This window comes from Terrapene carolina, unplaced genomic scaffold (assembly GCF_002925995.2).
Source record: "Terrapene carolina triunguis isolate 2854851 unplaced genomic scaffold, T_m_triunguis-2.0 Scaffold85, whole genome shotgun sequence".
Taxonomy (NCBI): domain Eukaryota; kingdom Metazoa; phylum Chordata; order Testudines; family Emydidae; genus Terrapene; species Terrapene triunguis.
In genome coordinates, this window is record NW_020664436.1 from 7,343,608 (window position 1) to 7,369,683 (window position 26,076).

Genomic DNA, 26,076 nt, shown 5'->3' on the forward strand with positions numbered 1-26,076 from the left:
AAACTTTTATTAAAATGTGCACAATGATCGGCTCCCTCTCTCCTCTACTTTGTAGGGCTCTCCTCTTCTTAGATAGTAAGTCCATTGAGGACCGTTAGGGTCACATCCGCGTCTATGTTTCTACTCCACCAGTACAATGGGGCTTCAATCCTGATACTAGTGGCAGAGTTAGACGTAGACTGCTGGTCTCCTGCCGCCCAGGCTTGTGCTCTAACCATTTAGACAACACTCCTCTACCAGAGCCAGGAAGAGAATCCAAGAGTCCTGACTCCTAGTCTCCTTTGCTCAACTCCACCAAACCACAATCTCCTCTTAAAACTGGGAACAAAAATCACAGAGTCCAACCACTGAATCCCAGGTGCTCTCTCACCTTGAGGCAATACTAGAGGGGGGTCTGTTTACACACTGGAAGAACAACAGGCTGCAAAGCAGAAGGAGAAGCCAAAGAAAATCAAGATCAGAATTAAATTCTTTAATACAAAAAAAAGTTTGTTTGTCATCGTTGTAGTTGTTTTTAAAGATATATCTGTACTTTTGTGTTGGTTTGTTTAAAAATAAATATGTACTACGGAATATCTTGAAAAAATTCACTAGACACAATATGTATTGTTAATATCTTTTTCCCCGCAATTATTACAGATAAACAGTAGCACCAATAAATAAAATGATAACAAATATTAAAATTAAAAAAGGAGAAATTCAGGATGTAGAATTTTCTATTGTTCCTTTTTTTTTTTTACATATATAAAAAAAATCGTAGCGTCTATTTAATCCGAATCACACATATACATAGACATATATATATATATATACACACACACAGCCAAATATATATATAGTATGTAGATGTATATCTAACCCTTGTCTCAATAGGAATGTGTAGGGGTGTCTGTTAGAGAAACTCAATTAAATAACTACCTAGAACATGCTACTGAGTCTGCCAACAATTGGGGAGATGGGTTGGGGCATAAAAGGGTTAAACTTATACACAATCAGTTAAAAAAAAGGAGGTATGGTTTATAAATAGTTGAAATTAAATATTAACAAGAAATACTGAAAAATCCCTACTCTTTAATTAAATTATGTTTAATTTCTAATTTAAAAAGGGATATTAAATAAGTATATAAAACACTTTCTCTTCCCGCCTCGGAAGCTTCTGTCTTAAGCATGACGCAGCGTGAATATATACATGATGGATGCAGGCACACACCCGCGTGTTTTCCTCCTCCTGAAAGCCATCAGTTGGCTGGGGAATTCGTAGTGGTTAGTAGTCACTTGTGGTGAGTCTGTTTTTAGACTGTCTTGTCTTTTGGGACGCTTTCATTTGGTACATTATTAGGCGTTGAAAGTTCAATTGCAGGTGGTGGCTGGCAGCATTCTGACACAAACCAAGTATCCTTTTGATTATTGTTTTTTTAATCACAGAACTCGATTATATATATCCACATAGACATACAAACACTCATTGGTGTGCAGGGGTGTGTGTGTGTGTGTGTGTGTGTGTGCATACTGGCGCATATTACAGATATAGAGAGAGATGGCCAAGATTTTCAAATGAGACTAGTGATTTGAAGTGATGGGTACCCAACCTGAGCCTCCTTAAAGGGGCCTGGTGTTTCGAGAAAGGGGAAAAATCAGGCCTCCTTAGGGTATCTCATATGAAGCACTCAAACAATGAAAGCATCCCAAATCACTAGGCACTTTTGAAAATCTTTGCTGTATATATATATATATAATAAGTACAGATAATTAGATATACAGACACACAAACACACATACACACACACACACACCCCTACTGTGTATATACTTTTGATTAATATCCCTTTCCAGAAATCCGCATCTTGGACGCTCTTCAGTGGCAGCGCTGTGCATGAGGAGAGCAGACCGTGCTGTCTGGCTATGCACGGGTCCCCATTCTTGCTTCAGCGCCCTGCAGGCCCATCTGTCGTTTTGCAGCCACCAGGGTGAGAAATCGAGTTTCTTGTGATACCTTCTCAAGGGGAACGGTTCGTGCGTCAGCTGCCCACCATCCTTAAGGCCAGACTCTACCCTCGGCAGAGTTTCTACAGCAAGTCAAATCAACGCAAAATGTACACTGACATCCCGTGTCCCAGCAAGGCAGGTCGTGAGACGAATAGGGGCAAAGGTTGGAGGGAAGGAGGGGGAAAAGAATCCTCAACCACGTAGAGGGCCCAGCGTGCCAATCCGTTTCCTTGACCTTTGACCCATAACACCCCAAGGCACCGCTCTTTGGAATCCCCTGCCCCTCCTCTCTGGTTCCTCTCCTCCCCGGCACGGGGAAGAGAAGGTGGTTTGTGGAACAGCCCACGCAACAGAGAAACAGCGGCGGCCGCACAAGTCAGTCAGAGTTAAGAAGGCTACACCCAGCGCTTTCCAGTCTCAGCTTGTTTCTTATGCCCCAAGTAGCCCGCTTGTGTCCACAGCAGTCGAGTATATCCAGTGAAGACACCAATAACATTAGCAATGTTAAAAAAATTCAGTGTGTGTACGTACACACACGCGCGCACACACACACACATACAGATGTGGTTAAAATATATACACATATATAGATGTATGTATGTATGTATATATATTTATACCTACATATAGGTCTGTATGGGAATCCCATAAAATACACCCCTATAGTCTTCCTGGCTCTGTTATTTAGCAGCATGAAAAGAAAAAAAAAATAAAATAAAACAGTTCAAAACCCAAAGGTGAATCCTGTGCGGCGGGTGCCTCGGGGAATGTTCCTTCCGGAGTCCATCGTCCGTACTGAAAGTGCTGTGCTCTACCGATCCTTCATTTTAGGGTTCATTTGGATTAGGGTTTTTGTTTTTTTCTTTCTTTCTTTTTCCATCCAGGCGAGAAATCAAGCTCCAGAAACAGGGCTGTTCCCCCTTCTTCTCCGCTGCTCACCGTCTCGGCTTTTCACATCTGCTGGGGAGGAGAGGGAGGAAAGAGAGAAAAGAGGTTACATTTGTGTGGCAGGGAGGGTGCTGACAAGTTTAAGACCGTGTTGAGGCTCTGCGGGGACAAGCTGAAGTCACCGCAGGGACCCAGGTAGTGATTCTTCCCGTACTAGAAGAGGGAGAAAAATCACTGAGAATATCAACCCAGCCAAATCACATTCCCCTGGGTTCTTAGGTTGGGGGGTGAGTTAGGAACAGAATTACAGCTGAAAAGCACCCCTTCTCCCTCCTCAACCTTCAAACCCACCCTGCTTCCCATCTGCCCCTTCTCACACTCACACACCAACTCATGTGCACAGGGACTGACCAACCCATGCAGAGACACACACCCCCACACACCCCCACCCCAACTCCCAACTTCGCCTGTGGTTCCCATTGGAAGCAGTGCAGCCAAAACGGTCTCATGCAGGCAAGAAGATGAAAGGAAAGTGCGTCTCATTCCACTAGCTGCTGCAAGCAGGGGTTAGTGCCAGAGAACAGCGGCAGCCGCTTGTGGAAGCGGCAGGAGAAACGAGAGCTGGCCCTGCCCCGTAGGGCCCAACTTCAGAAACTCCAGCGGGGAGAGAGGGAGGAACTTCAGCTTAACCAGCTTTAAATCCGGAAACAGCTAAATTACCCGCTCCCATGGCTCCATCCTGCACTCCCGGCCAATGCACTAGCTCTGGAAACCTCTAATCATGCCACTCACCCCACCACAGGGAAGGCTTGGCAAGAAAGACTAATAATCCCTCAAGCCAGGAAGTTTTTTTTTTTTTTTTTTCACTTGGGAATATTTCCCACCCTTGAATTCTGAGGGGATGATTTCCAGCTGCTCCTGGGAGGGGGGAGGAGGTGGCGGGAGATAAAGGTCAAGGGCAGGGAGCTGTCTGGTCTCACTCTCTGTAACTCAAGAAGGGCTGGCTCGGCTCTGCCCACAGCACCAATCACTCTCCCGCTCAGGTTACACCTCCCCCCGCCCCACCCCAAAAAAATTTCCTCTGCATTCACAAGCCCTGGCAGTGCCAGAAGTCTGGGCTTCCCGGGGTTTGGCACAAAGCAGGATGGCACGATGCTTTCGGAGTGTGAGCACCTCGCTCCCAGGGATGGCTGTAATACACGGACGCTGATCAACCACAAAACTACCACCAGGCAGGGGACGAGATGCCTCAGCTTCCAGCCGCTGGCCACGCAGGACCCTCGTTTTCATAGCCGCTTGCCCTCTTCGCCCCCAGCAGAAACAGCCTGACACCCTCTTACGGGAACCGAATCTTTGTGAATCGAGGCTGGAGTTTATAGCCACAGGCTGGTCCTTAGCAGTTCCTTTTACACATCTATACAGAGATTCTCTCACACACACCAGCAGGATCCTCAGCTGGTGTCAATCAGCATAGCTCCATTGAATTCAATGAGGTGACACTGATTTTCACTAGCTGAGGATCTGGCCCACCGTTTCTATGCAGGTCTGTCTCCAGCTATAGCTATGACTGATAGAGAAGACGTAAGTAGGCTGAAGACACGCACACAGTATGGACGGCTAGACAAACCACACTGTCTCTTTGTAGTCCCATCACACATGCAGCCAGAAAGAGTGTCCCTGCCTTGTGTACACTATGGACAGACACACACATACCATGTCTCGTGGCAAAGCCTCACGTGCTCTCATCTCATTGTTAGGGCATGTAGGGAGCTGTGTGCACACCACAGGCCAAGAGTCCTCTCCCTGGCATTTAGGAGCATGAGGGCAAGGAGAACTGCCGGCTCTAGGGGTGCGTGGGGGAGGGCTCAGGGAAAGGGAGGACTTCCTGGACTGTTTCCGGTCTCCCCAGAGGGGTGTGAAAGAGTCACCCTCCAAACATACCAAGGGATACATTGTCTATGCAAAAGGGGGAGTGTAATCAAAGTGCGATAGAGGAGCCGTGTGCCTTTCCTAAACCAACCAATGGGCAGTATGTACACTGGGACGTATATGGGGTTACAGGCTCGTTCCCTGCTTAACACAGCAACACAAAATCCACCAGGGTGTCCTGCTAGTGGGTACAATGGCCCCAAACGCCCCATCTGTGGAAGCGTTCCATCCGATCCCTGCCAGCGCATTCGAAGCTCACAGCAGACAAACGGTAAACGCTGTCCCCTTCCCATTGCAAGGTGTCCATCTGATCCCTGGCCCTTAGTACAGAGGAAAGGAGTGACCACAGAGCATTGGTGCCAGAAGCCAGCAGGAAGCAAGCTCCCTCTCTCTCTCTTTCTCTCTCTTTGGGTGTTTCTCTTTCATCCTTCAGGACACAAACCTGCAAGTGCGCTCGTTTAACTCAAGCTGCCTCGACTTGCAACGTGAGTCTGTGAATTTGCAGGAACATTTACAGGTCTGGGGATCTTGTACAAACAAGTGCTTTCTCCTCTCTGAGCAAGGCTCACAGTGACTGCAAAAAGGCAAAAGGAAAGAAGTCTAAGCTACAGCGCTTCAGCAGGAAGAAAATACACATGCAACACCCTACACATCCAAGCAATCCCCTGCCCCCTCCCCGCAGCTCCCACACGGCCCCATTGGAGCGTCGCTGGCTGACAGACTCGCACGGCAGCGCTCCGACAGGCCCGGAACCTAGTCGCGACAACACCCACTTGCGTTAGCGTAAAGAGACAGAAAACAGGCTCTCAGCACGGTATTCACCAATCCCGCATTGGGGCCAATCCGCACGGGGGCAGGGAGGTGAGAGAACCACCCTGACTACGGTTGGGTTAGCAACGGGCCCCTGAAATGGAATGTCCAAGCTACAAAGAGGCCAGCAGCTAATCAGTTAAACCCCCGTGGTCTCTCCTCCCCTGGAGAGACAGACAGGGCTCAACTGTGCAGTGAGGGCAGAGAAGACCCCTGCCCCCTGCTGCTACAGTTGAGTTTTGTCTTGTCCTTCCTTGGGCACTGGGGGATTTAATTCATTCTTTAAGCCCCCAGCCCACTCCAGACCTGCCACCTGAGAGACTATTAGGAGAAAGGGTGTGAATTTACAATGCAGAATTGTGTGAATCAGAGTGAGAGAGAGAGAGAGAGAGAGAGAGAGAGAAGCCACCAAATCCAGCAGATGCAGAGAGCCCCCTTAAGTCATCCAGCCTTCCACTACTCTAGGCTTGTGTTTTCATCAGACACACACGCACATGCACACACGCATGCACAGCTGAGGCCAGTCTCCTGTCGCCCGCCTTGCAGCAGGGACTGGCGGAGGACGGAAGCCGAGATGGGAAGGGGGATTGCACAGGCGCATTATAAGGAGTGATTACAGCGCAATGAGCCCGCCCGGCCACCACATTCCTGTGCCCTCGGAAACGACTGCAGCCGCTCGTCAGAGAGAGGAGGTGCCAAGCAAGCAAAAGCCACCTGCCCTGAGCTGCGCTACCCCTGCCCAGTGCCAGAGCTGTGCCACCACCAGTGCTGCCCCGCAGGGCTAGGAGCCAACCCGTGATTCGGAGGCGAAGGGGGAGATTTTGAGTGTGCTGCAAGCGGGCTGATTGGTTTGGGACAGAGTCTATGAGCACATGACACAAACGTACAAGCTGAGCGGTTTGTACCGGCTTTTCTTGCGCTTTCTCTTTTGCCCCTTCCCCTTTCCTCGCTTTGATTTTCTGGAAGAAAAACCAAAAAAAAAAAAAAAAAAACAGAAAAAAAGAGAGAGGGAGAAAGAGAGAGAGAGGGAGGGAGAGAGAGAGAGAGAAAAAACGGAAGAAAACCGAAAGGAAAAAAATACAGCCGTGTGTGTCCATTTGGGGGAGGGGGAAACACCCGGGGCAGGGCCAGAGAACCGGTCTCTGGGATGATGTGCTCATCACACCATTCATACTGGCCTTCTCACGCTCCCCACCACAACCACAGGGCAGAGAGCCCTTTAGATCAAAAGCAGCCTGGACCAGTCCCAGTAACAGCATCCTATTGCCCTGCTGCTACCGCCTCAAGGGTAGGAGGGCTTTGCGGGCGGGGCGGTGGGGGGGGGGGGCAAGGGGTGCAGAGAGACTCAGCAAGCATGGCCCAAACTCTGGGAGGGCCGGCAACAGAGCGTCCGTCACTGACTGACAAGAAGAAACCAGAACAGAGAGACTCCCCTCCTCCTTGATAAACTAAAGCGCTGGGCCCAGACATGCCCAGGTGTGCAGGACAAGCTGCAACACCAGCGCTGCCCCATGTGCCAGATGCATCGCCAGTATTCCAAAGGGAACGTCGGTGCTGCAGAGAATTCCACCGCGGTGACCAGCCGGGCCAGAGTTAATACGTGCTGGGACAGGGGGTGGAAGCTGCCCTCTGTGAGGGCGGCGGAGGTGGGGGGGTGTTAAATCTTTGCCACGGGAGCCTCGCTACTAAGGGGTAACGAGTTGAAAGCGTTTGGTCAAAGCTCTCCCAGCCCTTTGCCCCGCACCCACTGCCCTCGTGGCTGCCTGGGGCAGCTTGGCATAGGCAGTAGCCCGCTCACTTGTGGGGGGAGGACCCTGCAGCACTAGGCACATCGGGCGCCCAGCCTGTTTCCCTTTGCTGCGGCGGCTGCATGGGCAGATCGAGTGAGTGATTCCTGCAGGCAGGTGAGCAGCGGGGCAGGAGGAGTCAGAACCTGAGTGACTCACTTGCTCATCCTTGCTGCTCGCTGGCTCCTGACTGTCAGCCCATGGCTGGGAGCTCCAGGGCTCCCACGCACTGGCAGCTTCCTACCTGCTCTGCATGAAGGAGGAAGAGGCCTGACCTAGTTCTGACACCTGGGAGGGGAAACAGACCCCTCTTTGCCAGCCAAGCAGTTTTCAAACCTCCCCCTCCCCCTTCCACCTGGCGCTGCCCAAGAGAGGAGCCGACGGAGCCAAGAGACTGACTCATTTTACACCTTCTTCTTCCAAATCCATCCATCGCTTCTGATTGGCAGGCGGGTCTGGGAGGAGCCGGCACCGATCCGGCTGCCAATAGCAGAGCAGGGGGACAGCCTGCTCTACCCCCTCCAGCTGCACTAGCACCAGCGCAAGGGACACACGCGACAGAGACAGCAGACAAAGTCCCAGAGTTTGTCAGTCGAGTGAGCCCTTGCACCAAAGCCCTCCTCCTCCCCAGCTCTGCCTCCTTCCTCCCTTCCCCGGCTCAGTCCACCTTGGCTGGGTGGAGAAGGGCGAGGAGAGGGGGCGGGAGGACCCTGAGGGTAACTGGCAGGGCGTTTCTTGGGCCCTGTTCAAGCCTGTTTGCTGGCACTGGCAACTGAGCGTTAATTTCCTTCCAAACTCTCTCCTAGCTGCAGGCAAAGAGAGCGTCCCAGGAACACAAGGAGAGTTATGGGGTGGGGGCGAAGGGAGGGAAATGTCCTTTGGGGGAGATTTCCACGCCTTGCCAACTACAGAGAGACATTAAGGACAAATGTACTCGGGGGGTGGAGGTGGGGACGGAAGCATCAAGCACAACAGAGACTTCAGTCCGACCCAAACCAAACTGTCGCTAGCGTGCAGGAATGGCATAGAGAAGGGGAGGTGCTGCGGGTCAGGTTAGAGGAGAGGGAATGTTGAACAAACAGAGGGGAACAGGCCGGCTGCTTCGCCCACCCCCCACGGCACCAGCGCTCACATGGCCCCAGCTCTCTCACACCTTCAAAGCACAGAGTCACTCAGACTGAACCACCACTGCACACACTAGTCCAGAGAGGAGGAGCCTCGGGCTGAAGCCTCGGGGACGTCGGCCTGATGGAACCATGAGCCGAATTCCAGGGAAGGTGGGAAGCAACTCTGGCTGCACAGCTGACCAGGAGGGTGTTCTCTCTCTTTCTCTCTCTTTCTGCCTCATCTCCCCATGCCCCAGCTCCATCACTTCCCTAGCTGGCACTGTGCATCCAAAGGGCAGAGCCGCTAGCCCAGCCATGCGCAGTCCAGCTCTCCCGCTCCCAGGGAGGGGTCGCGCTTTCCTCTTTATGGATTGATTTGTGCTGGGTGAGTGCAGGATCCTTCGTTCCTCCCTCTCTGTTATCGTCGCCGCAAGCAGATGGCGTCAGGGTAATTTTCGTGACCATTTTTGGAAAAGTTCTACCCTGACCCCTTCCGTGTCACCCGAGCAAATCCACAAGTTTGACCGAGATTCTACCTCTTGCTAAAGCCTCCGCCGGGAACGTTCACACATGCCGCTAGGCGAGCTAACGTGGCTCCTTTCCTTCTCCCACCCGCCTCTCAATGAGCAGTGTCCAGCCCCATATAGCGTTCGCCTTGCCTCCACCGGGCCTCGAGTGCAATCTCTTCCTGATGCCAAGCACGGCTCTTGTTCAGAGAGAGAGAGAGAGAGGCCCTGCCAGGAACCAAAGCTGAGATGGATAGTCTGGCTGCTGAAAGAGTCTCTGCGCAAGCTGATGCGAAAGAAGCCAGCAAGCTCTCACCAAAACAGCGGGGAAAAAGAAAGGCAGCGATTGCCAGTGACCACAGCAACACCCAGGTGCTGCACCAGAATCCATTCCTGAACGGCACCGAACTCCATTCCAAGATTTCTCTGACACTCTATGTAATGTGTCAGGGAGCCACTGTCATGTGGGGGTCAGGCAGGGAGCAGACTCCTGCAGTCCAGAATAAGAAGGAAGAACCCCCGGAACTGGATTTCTGTGCTCTTCTGGAATGGATTCAGGGTATAACCTCCTAACAGCACCACTTGCTTATTAAAGAAACAACGGCTAGATCTGAGCATCTCCTGCTGTCAAAGGAGCAAAGAGGGGGAAATAAACCACCAGCCAACCACCAGAAGAAAAAGGAGGAAAAGGCTCGTCACTTACTTTTCTTGTTTAGCTTTGACGTCTTTCTTTGGTCTGCGGGGCAAGAGAGAACAAATGCTGGCTTAGAAGGGAGCCAGTGGCAGGCCCTTACTCTACTGTCCTCCCCTTCACCATCCCAGCCCCCCCTCCCCAAGGACAGCAATCCCACCACTGTGCCCTGGGCACTTTGCACATAGGCCCCATCTATCCCGACTGGCTGAGCGACCTCCCTGGAGGGGTTTGTCCTCCTTTTGCAACCCGTTGGCAGCCAAGGGGCTCCATGGGACAAGGGCTATCATCGGCCCTCCCCGTACTCTCCTCCAGCCCCCCGGCAGTCTCTAGAAAGGTGGTGACGTCACCAGCGAAGGACCCTTTGCTCCCCAGCCCCTCTGTGAACCAGCTTGGAGCAGATCTGCAGCCTCAGGCCAGGGTCCCTAACCCCCAATGCCAGTAAAAAGGAAAGGCCAGCTCCCCGTGGGCAGGTGCATTCTGAGGGCAGCTGGCGCCCTGGAGATCCCCAGCGTGGCTCCATCCTCACCTGCATTCACATTTACTGTGCTGTAAGAAGCTCATGTGCACTATGTGCTGACTCTGATGGGGTTTAATTCTCATTATCTGGAAGGAAAGACACAGAGAGAGTCACAATCATGGGCCAGTTGGGGCTGATCGGCATCTCTGCCAAGGAGCACAGACAGAAGAAACATTCCCAGCCCCCACTGTCTCTCTGAGGAGGGCACCAGAGCTCCTAGTGGTACTTCCAGGCGCATCCCCAAGGTCAGTGGAGCCCTTTGCATGCCTGGCAGGAAGCAGCACCAAGCTCAGCCTAGGGCTTTAGTTTTTCAGATGTGAAGTGGAACTGGTGCTGGTGACAAGTACAGAGTGACAGCCCTGGACACTGGCACAGGAGAAAGAGCAGCTGTGCATGCTTACCCCATGCTGCCCTGTCCATAGACTTCCTCCCTAGTGACATTGCTAAAGGCCGACACTTGCTTCATCAGTACCAGGCCCCTCTAAGACTGACAAGAGAACAGCTGATTTCACAGCAGCCACAAAACTGCCCTCAACTGGAGACGGACTTCAGTCCCTACCAACACGAGTGGCATTTAAACCAAGATTCCACAGCCCACTCCTGATCACCTGCCCCATCCTGGATTCAAACTGGTGCTTTCCAGGTGTAAGGCTCTGGGAGCAAACTCTTGATCCCCTGAGTCGCCCAGGCCACTCATGCAGAATGAAAGCCACTGTGTAGCAAGACATGTGAACCATTCAATGCTGCAGAGCCACGATTCCTGCACTCAGCACTAGAATCATCCCTGAAGGGCCAGCTCTTCAGCTGGTGTCAATCAGTGCAGCTCCAGCAAAGTTACTTAAGCCACGGATCAGACCCTCTGTATTTATATTGCACTCATCACGGTGGTCTCTGAACCCAGCTGGGACGCTAGCACTGGTGCTTCCAGCAGAGATCTGCTGATGTGCTCCTGCTCCCAGTGCATGTGCACATCGGCCAGCTACGGTGAGTCCAGTGTGAAGGGGCAGGAAGAAATGCGTCCCTATTTACAGCACCCTGCATAATGGGTCTCCGATCCTGATCGGAGCCTGAGCTGCTGCTGCAATATAAATAATACTGCAAGGTTCTCAACACACAAAGTCAAATTTGGCTCAGGAGTGTGTTTAGTGTCAACATAGTCCCATGTGGTCTCTTGTCCATACCACAAAGCCACTGCAATATTTACAGTCTCTGCTTGAGGGGCCCAGGGCTGGAACGGGGGTGGGAGGAGGCTGCAGGTCAGGAGTGAGGAACTGTGTATGGGGAACCCAGGATTGGAATAGCAGGATTAGTGCTGGTCAGGCTCAGGGGCATCAGCATTGCTGTGGGGGTGAGAGACGGGAACCCAGCCAGTGTGGAGGTACAGTGGCTGATCTATATGGGGAACGCTTTCACAGAGCGCCTCTTGCTAGTACGCCTGGCCTTCGCCAGCCTCTGACTTTCCTGAGCACTGAATTCAGCAGTTTCAGAACAAAAGCGAGAAAGGCACAGAGACTTTTCCACTTGACACTGCAGCAGTTGCATTTCTTAGAGCCCCTTCCCACCCCTGCTGGGCCATTGGAGCTAATGGCCCAAATCCCCAGCTCTGCTGGTAAAGGCTGACCTGACATGCCCTCCAGGGAAGAGTTCAGAGAGGGCATCCTCTTTTACACTACACTCAGCCGCCACAGGATCACGTGCTGCCTGATACAAGTACCAGAGCAAGAGTTAATGTGGAACAAGGGGCTGGGAAGATTCCCTACCCAGCCTCCGAGATAACACCCGGAAGTCATTAGAAGTGCTCCCTTTATAATGCAGCTTCTCTGTCTGTGGCTAGTGAGTTAACTCCACTGACCCAGAAAATGGATTCTCCCCTTAACCTTAAATGGAAGCAACTCCTGTTAAATCCACTTGGTGCAGCCATTGGAGATCAGACCCCCGAAGCAATGTCTCATCACACCAGCCTATGCCTAGAAGTGAGACTTGACCACCCCCCTTTCCCCTCCCTAAGACTCCAGAGGAGGCCCATCTGCCTTCTCTGTAGAGGTCTCCCTCCTTCTCCTCCTTGGCTGCCTCAAAGTGAGCAAGTTACAGTGACAAAGGGGATGGCCGAGGGCAGGAGGCGTCATCCCCTCGGCCATCCCCATTCTCCAGCCATGCCCTCACCTCCATGGTGACGTTGTGCACCTCCATGGGGACGCATTCTAGGCCCTCATCACCACAGCAGCCTGCACACCTCAGCAGGGGTACGCAGGATGGCTTGAAGATGTACTCCACCTCATCGGGGTACTCCTGGAAAATGTCCACCAGGGTCTCAATCGTCCTGCAAAAGCTGCGCTCGTAGACCTCCAGGAACCTGATAACTATGAGGTGGGAGAGAGGGAAGGAGAGAAAGAGAGGGAATAAATTAACAGCAGCTCGGCCTGGGAACACTCACACCTTCCCCTTAAAATGAGACAAGCAGTTGCAATTACTGATCCCTCTGCCCTTTGCTGGGGGCCCTGCTGCCCTGATCTGCCTCTGCAGTACAGAGTCCCTCATCTTCACCCCACCAAGCTGAGGGGGCCCCCAATGGTGCAAATTAACTTCCCAGATATCCTGTTAACTCCTTAGGGGAAGGGCGGCTCTTGCCTGAATTAGCTGCTGCTTCTGGGTAGCAGAGGAAGGGTGGAAGTGGGAAGATAACTGTCTAGGCTGATCTAAGTCACCTGGCCCCGATGCCTTCCTACCTGCCTTCCTACCCCTGTTATCTGACACACTCCATCGGACTCCCTGCCACTAAATGCCTTAGCTCAGCCAAAAAGCACCTGACGCTGACACGGATGGTTTTGGGTGGGGGTGAGTCATTAGTAGGATTTATCTTTCACCCCATTCAAAGTGTCAAATTCTCATCCAATGGACATGGGGAATGCCATAATCTAAAGTGGGAAGTGACTCCCAAAAGGTCAGGACAGAGGGGACAGACTCCACCACTGCCCATCTTTGGGAACAGAAGCTCCCTTGGGGTGAAGGAGAATGGGTTTGAATCATTAAAAGTGCATTCCCACTCTTCCGTGCTGTCCCTCCCCCATTCTACCTTCCTGTCCACCCACCCAGAGCCTGCCTGTCAGATCCAGAGCATCCGTTCCAATATGCCACCTTCTGCAGCACTACACTGCCTGTTAACGACATTTGCCAGAGGATCAGTCCCTAATTCCCCGGATTCTCTCAGCCAGACCACGGTTTCTCAGCCCAGGAAATCCAGGGTCAGCGGAGTGGAGAAATCAAAGCCACCTCTCAGCATCCAGGGTAATAACTGGGCCACATACTAGAATGAGGCAGAGTGGGGTGCAGATCTGCCTTTACTTCCTCCCTTTCACTCTGAGTACCCAAGCGAACTAAATATCAGGTGCTGGGACCCTCTCTGATTTCACAAGTGTTTCCCAGTCTGGTGCCAAAGATTCATCTCACTGCTTGGGCAAGGGGTGGAGAGATTTAAAGAGGTGATAGATGAATACACAGACAAAGCCCTGTTCTGCGGATAGCAAATGCATGGCACCCTACAGTCCAGCATGCGTTCTAGAGAGGAAGTTTCAAAGAGCAGAGGGAGAGTGTATGCATAGGGAGACGGTGGCAGGCCTGTGCTGTCCCACATTAGAATGACACGCCTGCACTGTATGCACACAGTCCTGTAATGGTGAGGTCGATAACCCCATGTGATAAGCACAAACTGCTTGCATCATGGAAAAAATGGTCTCTACTAAGCGTTTCTGCAGTGCCCTGAACCTGTGACAAACTAGCATAAAGGTTACTTTGCCACAAAAATATAAAAACTGCAGGGCTCTGAGCTCAGGGCCCACAGTTAATTGTTGAAAGTTAATTCTAGGTCATGCAGAGCTGACAGTGTCACAGTACTGCTGGCAGCGGGTGCGAGGGGGAGGAGCAACTGTTTGGGAATTGAAAGTGTCAGAGAGCACAAGCACCTATTAAAAGGGAAAGTGGCTCAGGGAAGGGAAATGTGACCTGCAAGACAGGGACTGGTTGCTAGCATTCTTCCTCCAGAAGAGTCATTCCCCATCTCCTCTGCAAGCCTGCCTCTCATCTCCTTCCCTGTCTTGTCTGTGTCACCTCCTTCTTCTTGTTCCCCTTCAGGGTAACCTTAACCTTAAAAAGAGACTACCTCTATACAGTAGATTTAAACAATTTAGTCCCTGGGAAATTACACAGGCCCAGAGACAGCCATGGAGGCGCACTGCTGATTATTCACACCCTCCCAGTGTTAAGGATCTGGGAACTGTCGCAGTACAAATAAGTCTGGGATAAAAATGCGGATGGATCCATGCAGGGGTGGAATCCCTACATGTGCAAACCAAACACTACTGCATGTGCTAGTCTAGTCATGACAGGCAGAAACTGAAACTGACTAGAAACTAAAGTGAAACTGACCAGCCTGCTTCCATTGTCCAAACTGAGTGTGTCAGAAGGGAAAACCAACTGCATAAATGATGAAAAAATACATTTGGCTTTTAAAAATTCATTATTTTTTTTTATAACCTAAGGGGTTATTAGCAACATAAGGAAGGCGATTCCATTTCTAAGGCCAGATTTATTGGTGGATTCCAAATACATTGCTTTGCCAGAACAGCACCACGCAGCTGAATCATGCCAGTGACTGTGGTCTATAGTTTGGTTTCAAAACTGCATGTGTAGTTTCCTTTGCAGAGTCTTTTGTTTCATTTGTACAGTCTCCAGTCCTTACACGTTCAGCAGTGCCCTGACCATAGTGCTGGGGATTCACGCTGCCAAACCCAGAATGTCCCCATAGGAAATCTCCAGTAGAAGACGCAGCCTTTACTTGCTGCTGTTTTTTGTGTTTGAATATGAAAGATTATTTTCAGGAACATGTGTCAGCTTCTGAAGAGGGGGAGGGGAATCTGTACCCAAATTTAAATCAGAATATCCTGCCCAGGAAGGGGCAGATTTCGCCAGATGCATTGATTTATTTGAGTTTAAGGTGCTCAATACTTAGCAGGATCAAGCCCAAATTTGGAGCTGAGTGGTGGAGAGACACCATGCTAGAAAAGAGGGTGGTGCTCACAGAATGGGTCTGTGATTGGTTCACTGCTGTGCCCATCACTGGCTGAGCAGCTATATATACATACTGTTCTTTTAAAAATAAAAAGCGCAATCACAGGAGCTAGTGGTTTCCTTTATTTATACCAGAAAAATCTTTTCTCGTGGAGCAAACAAAGAGTGCTTGTCTGGCTTCTCTACAACGGCCTGTGCCACAAAATCACACGGAAGGATATCTGAGCAGCAGGGGGCTAGGTCTACAATTACAAATAGTCCCCAAATTGGATCAAGTCCATCCCAAATGTAATCCTGGCTGAAGCGGGTGGGTCAGTGAAGAGGCCAAAGAAACAAAATGACCTTTCGTCCCAGGACCTTTATAAAGCATGACGCTGTATGACTCCCTTGTGGAGTAGCTGAGTATTATCACCCCATTTCACAGAGGGGGAAACAGAGGCATGGGGAGGGGAGCAAGGGGGAAGGAATGGGATCTGACTTCCCAAGGTCTCGGAGCAAATTAGAAGCCGAGCCAGGAAGATAACCCATGACTCCTGATTTCTAGTACCCTGAGCTAACCATAGACATATTTGCATCGCAAAACCAGGAATAGAACCTATGAGTCCTGATTCTTAATCCCTCTGCTCCAATCAATAGACCAATCTCTCTTCCCTTCCCATCGCCATTCTTGTGAGGTGGAACCAGGAGTGGGTGGAAATTAAGAACCCGCCAGGACAACGGGCACCGTTCAACTCCTCCTCTCACCAGTAAGATGGATGGGAGCACAAAGGGGGCACAGACCAGGGTATTAGCTGCTACTCGTTTCTACCACTAGCAGAGGGACTGGGTACCCAAATGAGCCTCGCAGCGGGCTCAATCCTGCTTCCTCTGAAGTCAATAAGCCTTTCACACTGTTCACGGGGCAGTCTGCCAGCAAACCAGAAATGGATGACAATGCAAAATGGACACCTTGTAACAAATCTAGCCTGCTGGAAATCTCTGGCAACACTCCTATGGCTTGTCATGCCAATAAAGTTATTGAAATTGAAACTGAGTGTGGCAGGGAGGGGTTCAGTCCCTAGGTGCACTGCTAGAGCCCCCTGCTGCCCTGCTGTGGGAATAACACCGAGGGTCACAACCTGCCAGGCCTTGCCACTCAAGATGAGGATAAAGACAAGCTGGGGCCGTGGATGGCCATGGCCAGCGTGACAGTGGCTTTCTCCAGCATGAAGGTGGAAAAGAACGGTAACCCTGTCTGAGATGTGGCACAGAAGGTCACCTCACCCTACTGCTCCAAAGTCCACAGTGCTGTAATCCCCAGTCTGAATCAAGAACTACAGAGAGAAAGCTGAGCCATTAAAATATACGGGTTCCCACAAGTCAGAAGAGGGCTACCAAGGCTTGCCATCTGATAGCTTGGTGCCTACTGCGGTTCTAGTCTATACCCAGATTTATTCAGCCCTCCGTCCAAACACCTGATTTACTACCCATTATAGTCTTTGAGCAGCTAGCGTTATCTGAGATAGCAATGACTTGAGAAGCACCAAGGTCTCACTTCCTTTTCATCTGGTATCCCCATAGGTACTAGACTGCCAGCAATGAACTGAATCGAATCAACTGGGCTATGGTACCAACTAATACACTCTCTAGGCCTGCTACCTCAAACAGAGCAAAAGGGAATGTGTTTCAGGTCTGTCACTATATAGTGCAACCCTCTCCTCCTTCCAAGAGTTCTGGCTGAGAGTCTGGAAAATTAGCCCTGGCTTCTTCTTCTTTTTTTTTTTTTTTTTTTTTTTTTAAGATGAGCTATCTTACTGGCTCAGGAAGATCCAGGTGCTGATTGGTCCTTTGTCTGATGATCAGATCTTATCACTGAGCAGGGCACAGGGAGTGCGCATGGGAAAGAGGAGAGGGAGACAGGCAGCAAAAATGACAAACTCCTTCCTGTGACATTAGGAACTACTCATAGCCACTCAGCTTCTGGTAAATTGTTTTTTCCCCCCGGCATTTTGGGAAATGGGCAATGGGTTCATAAGGATCTCTGCAATATCTTCCATTGGATTGATACAGCCTGTGTCCCTCTATCTCTCCAGAAAAGATGAAGGAAGAGAAAAGTCTGCTCTTCAGACAGGCCCACCTGTTTCACAAAACGGCTTTCCAAATTAAAGAGCAGTTCTGACTAATATGAAGCCACAAAAGGGTTAAATCTGGTGTCTCACATTTCAAGTCCTATTCTCTTCCCCCGCCCCCCCACCCCGCACACTTTGCTCCTGCTTTCCAGAAGGTGGCAGTATTGGTCCTCAGGTTCTTCCCAGCAGCTTGGCTCAATGTCTCCCCCAAAGCACCCCATTCCCCACCTCCCAGAGCTTCTGGTCTTCCTAATTGCTTGTAAGCCCTGTAGCTGTTGAGAAGAAAGAGGCAAGCCGCTTACCTTCATTGGGTTTCCTCTCCCCATCCCCCAGGGTCGGAGCGGCCTGCGACAACTGCAAAGATAACAGAAAATTAGTCAAAACACAAAGTCATTATCCTGTCCCCAGGGGCGGTTAGGGAGCTGAGCCGCTTCCCAGGATTCCACCCTCAAGCTCCAGAATGCTGCGGTAACAATGCCACTGGAAGCAACAGTGTTTCGGAGCATTATTGTAGCGTTCGGATGCATTCCAGCCCCCCTAGTTCCATCCCAACCCTCTTCTCCCCTTGGAAAATAAAGCCGCCACAAAGGAGCATGTCTGACTTCCCTGTTACAACCTTACAGGGAGAAGTGTTGCATGCGGGGAGAAGTTATTAGTAAAGGCTTTTGCCGGCTTTGAGGGGAAGTGTTCCCCCCCCCCTCCTGCCCCATGTGACTGCAAGACAAGCACAGAGAAACCTTTGTCTTCTCTTTCCTCCAGAGCAGAAAAAAATGAAATAAAAATAACACCTTCGGCCTGGGCTTAAAAGGGGGGGGGGGGGGGGGGGGCGACAACACACCACCCAGGCAAAGGCAATTCACCCCAGTGTGTGTATGAGAGAGAGTCAGAGAGGGCACTTGGGAGTGGAGTGGGTGGGGATCTGGTTTAATGCAACATCACTTTAAAAAAAGAACACAGAGAAATTAACTGCTCAAAGGCATTTCAAATTATTAAGGTCAAAAAACAGAACGGGAATCTGGGCGGGGGAGAAAAACAACATTGGTGACCTTCTAACGCTGACATGACAAATACGCTAGGAGATTTGTCCACGTTCATGTTCCAAGGAAAGTTAGTGGAAGGTATTTCAAAAAGGGGCCTAGGTTACAAAGCAGGCTAGCAAGTGCAGACGGATTGGGTACTGCTTTTAAAGGGACAACAGCCCTATTTTTTCTACCTTCCGTCTCGCTCCTAAATTAGTCTCTGTTATAAAGGTAAATCATTTGAGCTGGCATTATGTGGCAGGGGGGAGGAGGGTGAGAAAAGTCTCATGGTTTGAAAGGTCATCTCTGCTCTTACCATGTTTGCCGCTGAGTGGTGGCGGTGGTTGGGTGTCGATATTTAGCTTTATGTCAGAGTGATTAACTGTTACGTCACTCCCTCACATAGTAACTGCCCAAAACTACCCTTGCTCCCTCCCACTCCCCCGGCATGAAGGGCATTGCGCACCACAGCACAATGGGGCCACAGATCTGGGCCAGAGCCTCTGTGCTGCAGAACCAAGTCTAGGCCCCTCAGCTCCCTCTGTCACACTTTCCTAACCAAAAAAAAAAACCCCTCCTGCTCTTTTTGTAATGACAAGAGACACTTCTGAGTAACTGACACAGGCATTAATGGAATTAATTAACCTGCCCCCCAACCAGAGGGAGAGATGGAGAGAAAGCATTACTGTGTTTTATCAGAGAACTGTTTTAAATTTCAGGTGAGACCTTAAAAACCCATCTCCTGTCTGCTCGGTGTGAGCATTATAGCTCTGATTGCATTTTCCATAAGGCAGACTTCACCCTGCTGTCCTTGACCAAAACCACCCACTCACTCGCTATTTGTGCAACGTGCTGCCATCTGCATGTCCTCCACCCCAGAGACAGCTGCATTTCAGAGGAGCTGTATTAAAGTGCTTTGGGATGAGTGGTGATATATAATGCAATATATTATTTATCACTGATCGTATTAGGCTTTTTAAAACAATAATCACTGTCATCTCACAAATGGCCAGGTACGTGACTGGAGCCAGCCAGCCCAGGACAGTGTGAGGCCTGCCAAATAGATCAGCTACCTATATGCTTCCACACAGACCCACACACAACCTAGCACCACCAGCTTTAAGAGGAGGGAGGAGATGGAGCTTCCAAAGCAGGAGAAGAAACCCCTCTCCCAATTATTCCCCAGGGCCGGTGTATAGTTCCCTCTAGCTAAGGTTCCCCTGATCTGCCTCCCAACGCCACTGAAGCACATAAGCTCCTGGCCCTAGGTATAACATGCAAATCCAACCTTCAGTCACCCAGTTAAGGGCCTATTCCCCACGGGAAGAGAAGCTAACTGCCCTCACTCTGCGTTAGGGCTGTGATATCAGCTTTAAAAGAGGACTCCCAGGAACACTTTAATTCCTGAAGGGTGAAGGTCACTGCAACAGCACAAACAAAATGGAGGAGGAAGAGGCTGCAGCAGCCCTCCAGAACCAGCCCAAGCCTGAAGACCAAGGGCCAAAAGGGACAGAAAAGCATCAGCTGTGCCCTAGCGAAGGAAGGAAATCACCAACCAGATCAGTCTGTTCAATCTACAAGGCCCAAAAGTACTGTTAGGGTAGGGCTCTGAGTCAGGCACAGCATGACCATTGCCCGCTACTGAGAACTGGCTTGGAGACATCTTTACAGCTCAGCTGTGCCTACTCGCTTTCTGGGGTCACTAGCCTCCCCTGCCACATGGCCCCCACGTCGCCAGCAGGTGTCAGGAAACAGGTGTAAGCAGCTCATTTTCACTCCTCACCTGCAACACAGCCCATACCTCGTTCTTCAGCAGAACCCACCGTCTCACAACCAGCACCTGGCGCAGCAGCCATTCTAGGAAGTAACCAAACTCTAACCCGTGATTTTACTGCTATCAAGGTGTGTGAGTGCGTGTGCAAACTGCTAGCTAACAAAGTCTGCAAGCGTGTTAAAAGTCATACAACAGTCTGGGAAGTCACCTGAACTGGATTGCGGTGCCTGCCTGAAATCAACCCCTCATGCCACTCCTGACTACCAACTGGCCCGAAAAGAAGGTGATTTCACAGCAGGCTTCTGGAATTATTAATAATACGAGGTCTCCTTAGAGGCCCTGCTCCACTAGCATACTTCTCTCACTCCTTTTCCCTTTCCAATCACTGGTACCCACAGAGCCTGTCTGTTGAGGCAGCATGGCTTGGATGGAAGGGACCTTACCTCACATTAGATCAGGCGGCTATGTATCACAGAAGGGGCAACTGAAAAACAAAACCGGAAGAGCCCTTCAGGGGACAACAAGGCCCCATGCCCTTCGGTGGGAGCCTGAAGGTCGTGCTGCCAGGGCTCTCTCTCCTCTACTGGCTTTTGGAACTACTCATCACTTCCGTAATACGATTGCTTTCCATGTTTTTCTATGGCATGGATGCAGTCCCCGAGCTAGTGGCAGGTAAATCGCCTTGGGGTAGGGGCTGTACAAGAAGAAGCTTCTTTTGTGCTCTGTGCTCTTTGCAGGTTGTTGAGAATTTGTGGTCTGAAATCAGATAAACACTCCCCAACACAGTCAGCTCCTGACTCACCCTGTCTGTATCTGCACCTTCTCTGTCCCTTGTCTGATTGACTGAGGGATCCAGTTCTAATGCGAAGCAAGTTATTCTCTTGAGGAAGAGAAAAGGTTAATTCAATCGTTCCCCCCACCACAACCCTTCTCTTCCTTCCCCTCCCCCTAATCTCTGCAGGCTCATTAAAAGAGCTTTGTAACTGTTTGGGGCTGGAACAAACAATCCAGCCACTTTGGGAGGGACTCTGGGACGGGAGTTAAGGCACTTTCAGTCTTAGGCGCTAGAAATTCTTCTCGGAGGTTTCTACGCAAGGAGGAGGCTTTACTGTAACCTTTCCCCATTGTACATGCAGAGAGAGGTCAGTAATCCTGCAAGCCGCTGGCAGACAGCATGGGACCTCTGAGACAGAGTAGAATGGGGCAAGAGAATCTAGGTTTGTCCAAGAATTAGAGATCCTCTGGGATGGCAGTGCAGAATCCCCCTTTTTTGCTCCCAAGACCTGCTCCTGTTAGTTTGTTCTCAGAGCAAGAGCGAGAAGCAGCTTTGGGGAAGGTGACCCGCTGTGGCTTGTCTACTCAGCGTGGAAGAGGCTGGGGAAGTTAGTTTTCCTGGCGTTTCCAGTGTGGCCTGGCTCATAGACACACCAAAAGCAGGAGCCTGGTGGGTGTGAGATCATTAACAGTCTAGTCACAGGCTCTCTTTCCCTCCCTCCCTCAGTGTCTGATCACTGCCGGATCCCTATGGCAATACAGCTGGTGTGCCCAAGTCTCTCCACATTCCAAGGTAGGAAGGGAAGAGCTCGGGCTCCCAGGATATTCTCACCCTGGGGTCACTCCTAGGAGGCTGCAGTTTAGAATCAAACCCAACAAACAAAAAAATGATGGGGCCGGCCTGTGCTTCCTTGCTTTCTAGGGAAAAGGGGCTGTGGGGAAGTCAACTTACCCTCTCCCCAAACTCACCAGCCCCACCTGACCCTGAGAGGAGTGAGGACAGGGTGGCAGGGCAGGGCTGGCTAACATTTGGGAAGGGTGGTATTCTAACTGCATTCTCCTCCCACCCTCCCCCTCATTACAAAGGATACTCCCCACAAGTAGACCGGGATACCTGCAGCAGCACCGCCCATCCCAGGCCACCAACTCACAATTTCCCACTGTCCCAGCCTCCCAGCAAGTAGTGATAATAATAGTAACAGCCTCAACAATGAGTAATTATAACTCTGCCTTTACTAAAGCGGCATTGTAATACCAGCCCCTCTCCTCTGCATTTATTAAAGCAGCATTGCATTACCTGTACCTTGCTTTTCCCATGAGACCTGGGCCAGGGCTTTATTTAATTCTCCCCAGCGTGCCTGGCTAGGCAGATAAGTGGAGATAAAATATTATCATCAAAGCGCGAACCTCGGGTCCCAACACAAAGAGTCATGTTTTATGACATGCCCACGGTCATCGCCATGCTGCCTACGTGAGATCTGTCTAGCACCAGTATTTTTAATGTTCCCACCACCATAGTATCTAGGCGACCGACATACAAATAAGGGCAGAACTCACATCTGTCTGCAGGAACCTGGTGGTCTGTCTGTCTAGGCACTTAACTGGCCCCCCATCTCTGTACTATCGGAGGAGCATCTCACAATCTTTAATGCCTTAATCCTCATGACACTCTGTGAGGCAGGGATGCCTCTTCCCTGCCACTCTGTTATTCCTCCTTATTTGTTCCTACCTTTTCCCTCTGTCTCCTTCGTTCCTTGTCATTATCCTCCACTGGTGAGGAGAGACTTTCGCAGAAGGCTTTTTGCACTGTGTTCTGAAAACGGCCAGACTTGGGTTCTGTCTGATCTGCTGTTTTCAGAACGGTTTCAAAGTTTTTTGGTTGTTGGTTTTTTTTAAAACCACCTTAACATGAGACAAGCCAAGGACAGGCCAGTGATATCACCATAACTTAACACATGACACTCTCCAATAGGAGAGAAGCCTGGTTTTCTATCAAGTGCAGGCTAATTTGCTGCTGTCACTAAGAAAGTGGCAATATAACAGGCTAGCAACAAAGCGTGTGATGCCTGCCAGACTTTAGTTACATCTGAAATGGCTTCTAATTGAGGAGTTACCTTCTAGTGTCAGTGCTGAGCAAACAATGTGAACAGCAGGTTAGTTTACAAATTATATTTATTTTCACACTGGAGGGCCTGGCCCTCAGTGATGGCCTCCCCAAATTCCTGAAGACAAATGGCAGAAGAAAACTAACTTATTCTTATCCCTCCAATTATAATATATGCCCACCTAGCCAATGTACACCACAGTCACCTGGACGCTCAATCTAATCCGTTTAAAAACTACACCTCTTTGGCAACACATTCCCCTTGACTCCCTTAAAAAGAGACAGATTTGTACAAAGAGGTGTATTTTTTTTAAGGAGGCCAAACCAATTTCGGATCCTTGGGAATGCCAGGGAGGCTAGGGAGAGAAGGGGGAAATCGGAGTTTTGAAATCTCAGCGGGGACATGTATTTTGCAAATCAGTCTGGATGAAATACAGAACCCATTCTGTCCCCTTTGATCTCTATTTGTTTTTCCAGCGAGGTGTTCTCGGAGCGCCAGGCAGTAACATGCCCGAGAGATCTAGCTAAAGACAAATAGGGCAAAATAGCCCTTTGCAATGCCAGGAGACAGAGGACGAGGCTTACAGCCCAGGCACGGTGCTCCCAGAAGCTGATGCAAGAAGTCAGCGTGCCGCTTACATGCCCGGGAAGCGATGACGGGGCCAAGCACGGGGATCATGTCCGCCTATGGATTTCAAATAAGGCTCCCAACTTCTACGAAACTCCACAGGCAACAGATCCGTCCCATTCCCAGGAGGAAGAGGAGAGTGGGCACGGGCTGAGCAGCGAGTGGGAAACCGGGACTCCTCCAGGAACTCATAAAATCCCGGATCTCTCTCTCCCCATCTCGCCCCCCAACCCCCCGCCCCCCAAGTACAAGGGTGCCTGCTGGCCTTTACACTCAAAGTGCATCTGTGTGTGTGTGTTCACTGTAGCTCACACACCTTTCTCGGTGTTTATCTGAGGGCGTGCGGCGTCTGGGGCTACTTCTGCAGGAGATACACGGCACCGCACACACAGTCGTGCCCTTACACACGCACGCAGAGACGGCTGCATATGTGACTTCCGTGCCCCTAGCCTGGGCGCGGGGCAGGCAAGGGGTGCTCGCTCTCCCACGGGCATCCAGGAGTTCCCAGCCTCGAGGCACAGTCGGTGGCAGTCGCAAGCGTGGGGGGGGGGGGGGGGGGACAAAGCCCGGGCGGGGGGGGGGGGCCCCCCGCCCCCCCCCCCCCCCACATACCCACCCCCCCCCCCCCCTTACCTTGGCGTTGTGGAGATAGAGCAGCGCCGCCAGCCCCCAGTGGATCCAAGTGAACAGAAAGTTCATGATTCCTGGAGCAGGTCGGGGGAGGGGGGTGGCTTGCTGAGCTTTTGCTGTCTCTCTCTGGCCGCCTGTCTCCTTCCCTTTCTCTCTACTCCTCCGTGCCCTCGTCCTCCCTCTCCTGGAGCCGCTCCCCTGGGCGATTTCTGCAAAGCTTGCGGCCAGGGGGGAACTCTTCAGTCTCGGGTTTCACCCCTCCATGAGCCCGGCTCTCTAACCGCCAAAGGAACAGACACCCCCCCTTTTTTTCCCTCTCTCTCTCTCCCTCTCTCTTGTTCCCTGCACAAAGCTCAGCCTCCTCCGTCCGGCCCGGTTCCGATCCGACCCCCGGAGGGACAATCCACGCTCCAAACGGCACCGATTTGTAACAGATTTCCCCTCGGAGAGGTAAGAAAAACCCACGCGCGCGCACACAAAAAAAGTTTGCCCGAAAGTTTCAATGCATTTTCCAGTCTTCGGGTTGGTTTCCTGCGGCTGCTCCCAAGCTGGAGTTTCCTTTCGGGGGAGGGGGGCTGATCCCCGCTTTGGATCCCTGGCTCAGCCCGGTTCTGTTCTCCTGCAACTGGGAGGGATCGGGGGTGGGGATTGGATCCCTTTCCTTCTTTCCACCGCTTTCAAAATCCAAACTGGCCGGGGAGTGGAGGGAAAATCCAAGCCGGTAAGAGTGGGGGCGGGGGGAATAAATTAATGATTGGGTAAAAATAATAATTAATAACAAATCCCAGCGCACAGGGAGAGCTGCTCCTCCTAGTCTGCTCTGCTCCCTCCTGTGCTGATCTGGCTCGCTCGCTCTCCTTTCTTGGCGGAGAGTCCGGCTGCACTTTGCTGTCGCTCGCTCGTGAACGTCAGGCAAGAGCCACAGCCCAGCGCTCTCTTTCTCTCCCTGCCTCGCTTCGCCCTCCCTCTGCAACTGCACAGCTCAGCCAGCTCCGCTCCTGACTCAAAGAGCTTACTAAGCCCCGCCCAGCTCCACCCTCTCCCCTCCCTCCTCTAGCAGGGGGCCAAATTCTGCGCGGGGGGTGGGGGGGGGAGGTTCCAATTCGCACACAGCCAGCTCCTTCCGAAAGCTCTCCGCAGAGTCGTGTGGTGCTGGCAATCGCTTGCAGCCAGAGGAACTGGGGATCCGCTCCAGTGCCCCCAGCCTCTTTCACTTTCCTTCTCCCCCCCCCAAGTCACGATTGCGTTCCCCCTTTTGCCAGCCCCTGTGGGCACGTGTTCAAAAAATCAGAATTCACCTTGTGAATGGGGCTTGCTCCAAACCAAAGCAAAATGCATGGGGGTGGGGGGGGAGCTATATCCTCGCCTGCTAATCCCCAAAGGACCTCTGACCCCAACATCCTATGATCTCTTAGCACCTAGGTAAGGGAGCATTCGCTCCTCCTGTGTATGTTTGACTTCCCTCCGGCCTGTGTGATTTCGTGTCAGCTCAAAGGACCTGTGGGTGCACACTGGTGTGCTGTGGGGACCATTCTGTCAGACAAACCTCAATCAGCTTCCTGGGGGTTAAAAATCTGTGCAGACGAAATGTGGACCCCACACACATTCCCCAATCAAGATCCTTCACTCCTGCCACCCACAATAGTTCATCCTTTGGAGAATATTGTTTTTATCCCTTCCTTTTTCTTGCAATAATTTGCATGTGTTAAAATACAGAGAGAGAGATCTCCTGCCTCCTGGCAATCGGGTAGA

At 51.2% G+C, this 26,076-nt stretch overlaps 1 protein-coding gene across 6 annotated transcripts; it reads right to left on the reverse strand.

The window, feature by feature from the left end:
- Positions 1-1,398: 1,398 nt before the first annotated feature.
- VEGFA (vascular endothelial growth factor A) lies at positions 1,399-25,291 on the reverse strand. Of its 6 annotated transcripts, none has more exons than XM_024193756.3 (8): positions 24,328-25,291; positions 17,698-17,749; positions 12,387-12,583; positions 10,233-10,309; positions 9,716-9,748; positions 6,519-6,572; positions 5,246-5,377; positions 1,399-2,943 (listed from the first exon to the last, which is right to left on the reverse strand). In XM_024193756.3, the coding sequence occupies exons 1-8, from the start codon at positions 24,391-24,393 to the stop codon at positions 2,922-2,924; spliced, it is 633 nt and encodes a 210-aa protein (XP_024049524.1). In that variant the 5' UTR covers positions 24,394-25,291; the 3' UTR covers positions 1,399-2,921. The 6 variants fall into 6 exon arrangements, with proteins under 6 accessions (XP_024049524.1, XP_024049523.1, XP_024049525.1 ...); XM_024193755.3 differs by having other exon boundaries at positions 6,501-6,572; XM_024193757.3 differs by lacking the exon at positions 6,519-6,572.
- Between the last annotated feature and the right edge of the window lie 785 nt (positions 25,292-26,076).

Coding starts and splice junctions, on each gene's coding strand:
- VEGFA (XM_024193755.3), bottom strand. CDS start 24,393: ATGAACTTTCTGTTCACTTGGATCCACTGGGGGCTGGCGGCGCTGCTC. Junction 12,584..17,697: donor GGAGAGGAAACCCAATGAAG/GTAAGCGGCTTG, acceptor CCCACCTCATAG/TTATCAGGTTCCTGGAGGTC. Junction 6,573..9,715: donor GTCAAAGCTAAACAAGAAAA/GTAAGTGACGAG, acceptor TTTTTCTTCCAG/AAAATCAAAGCGAGGAAAGG.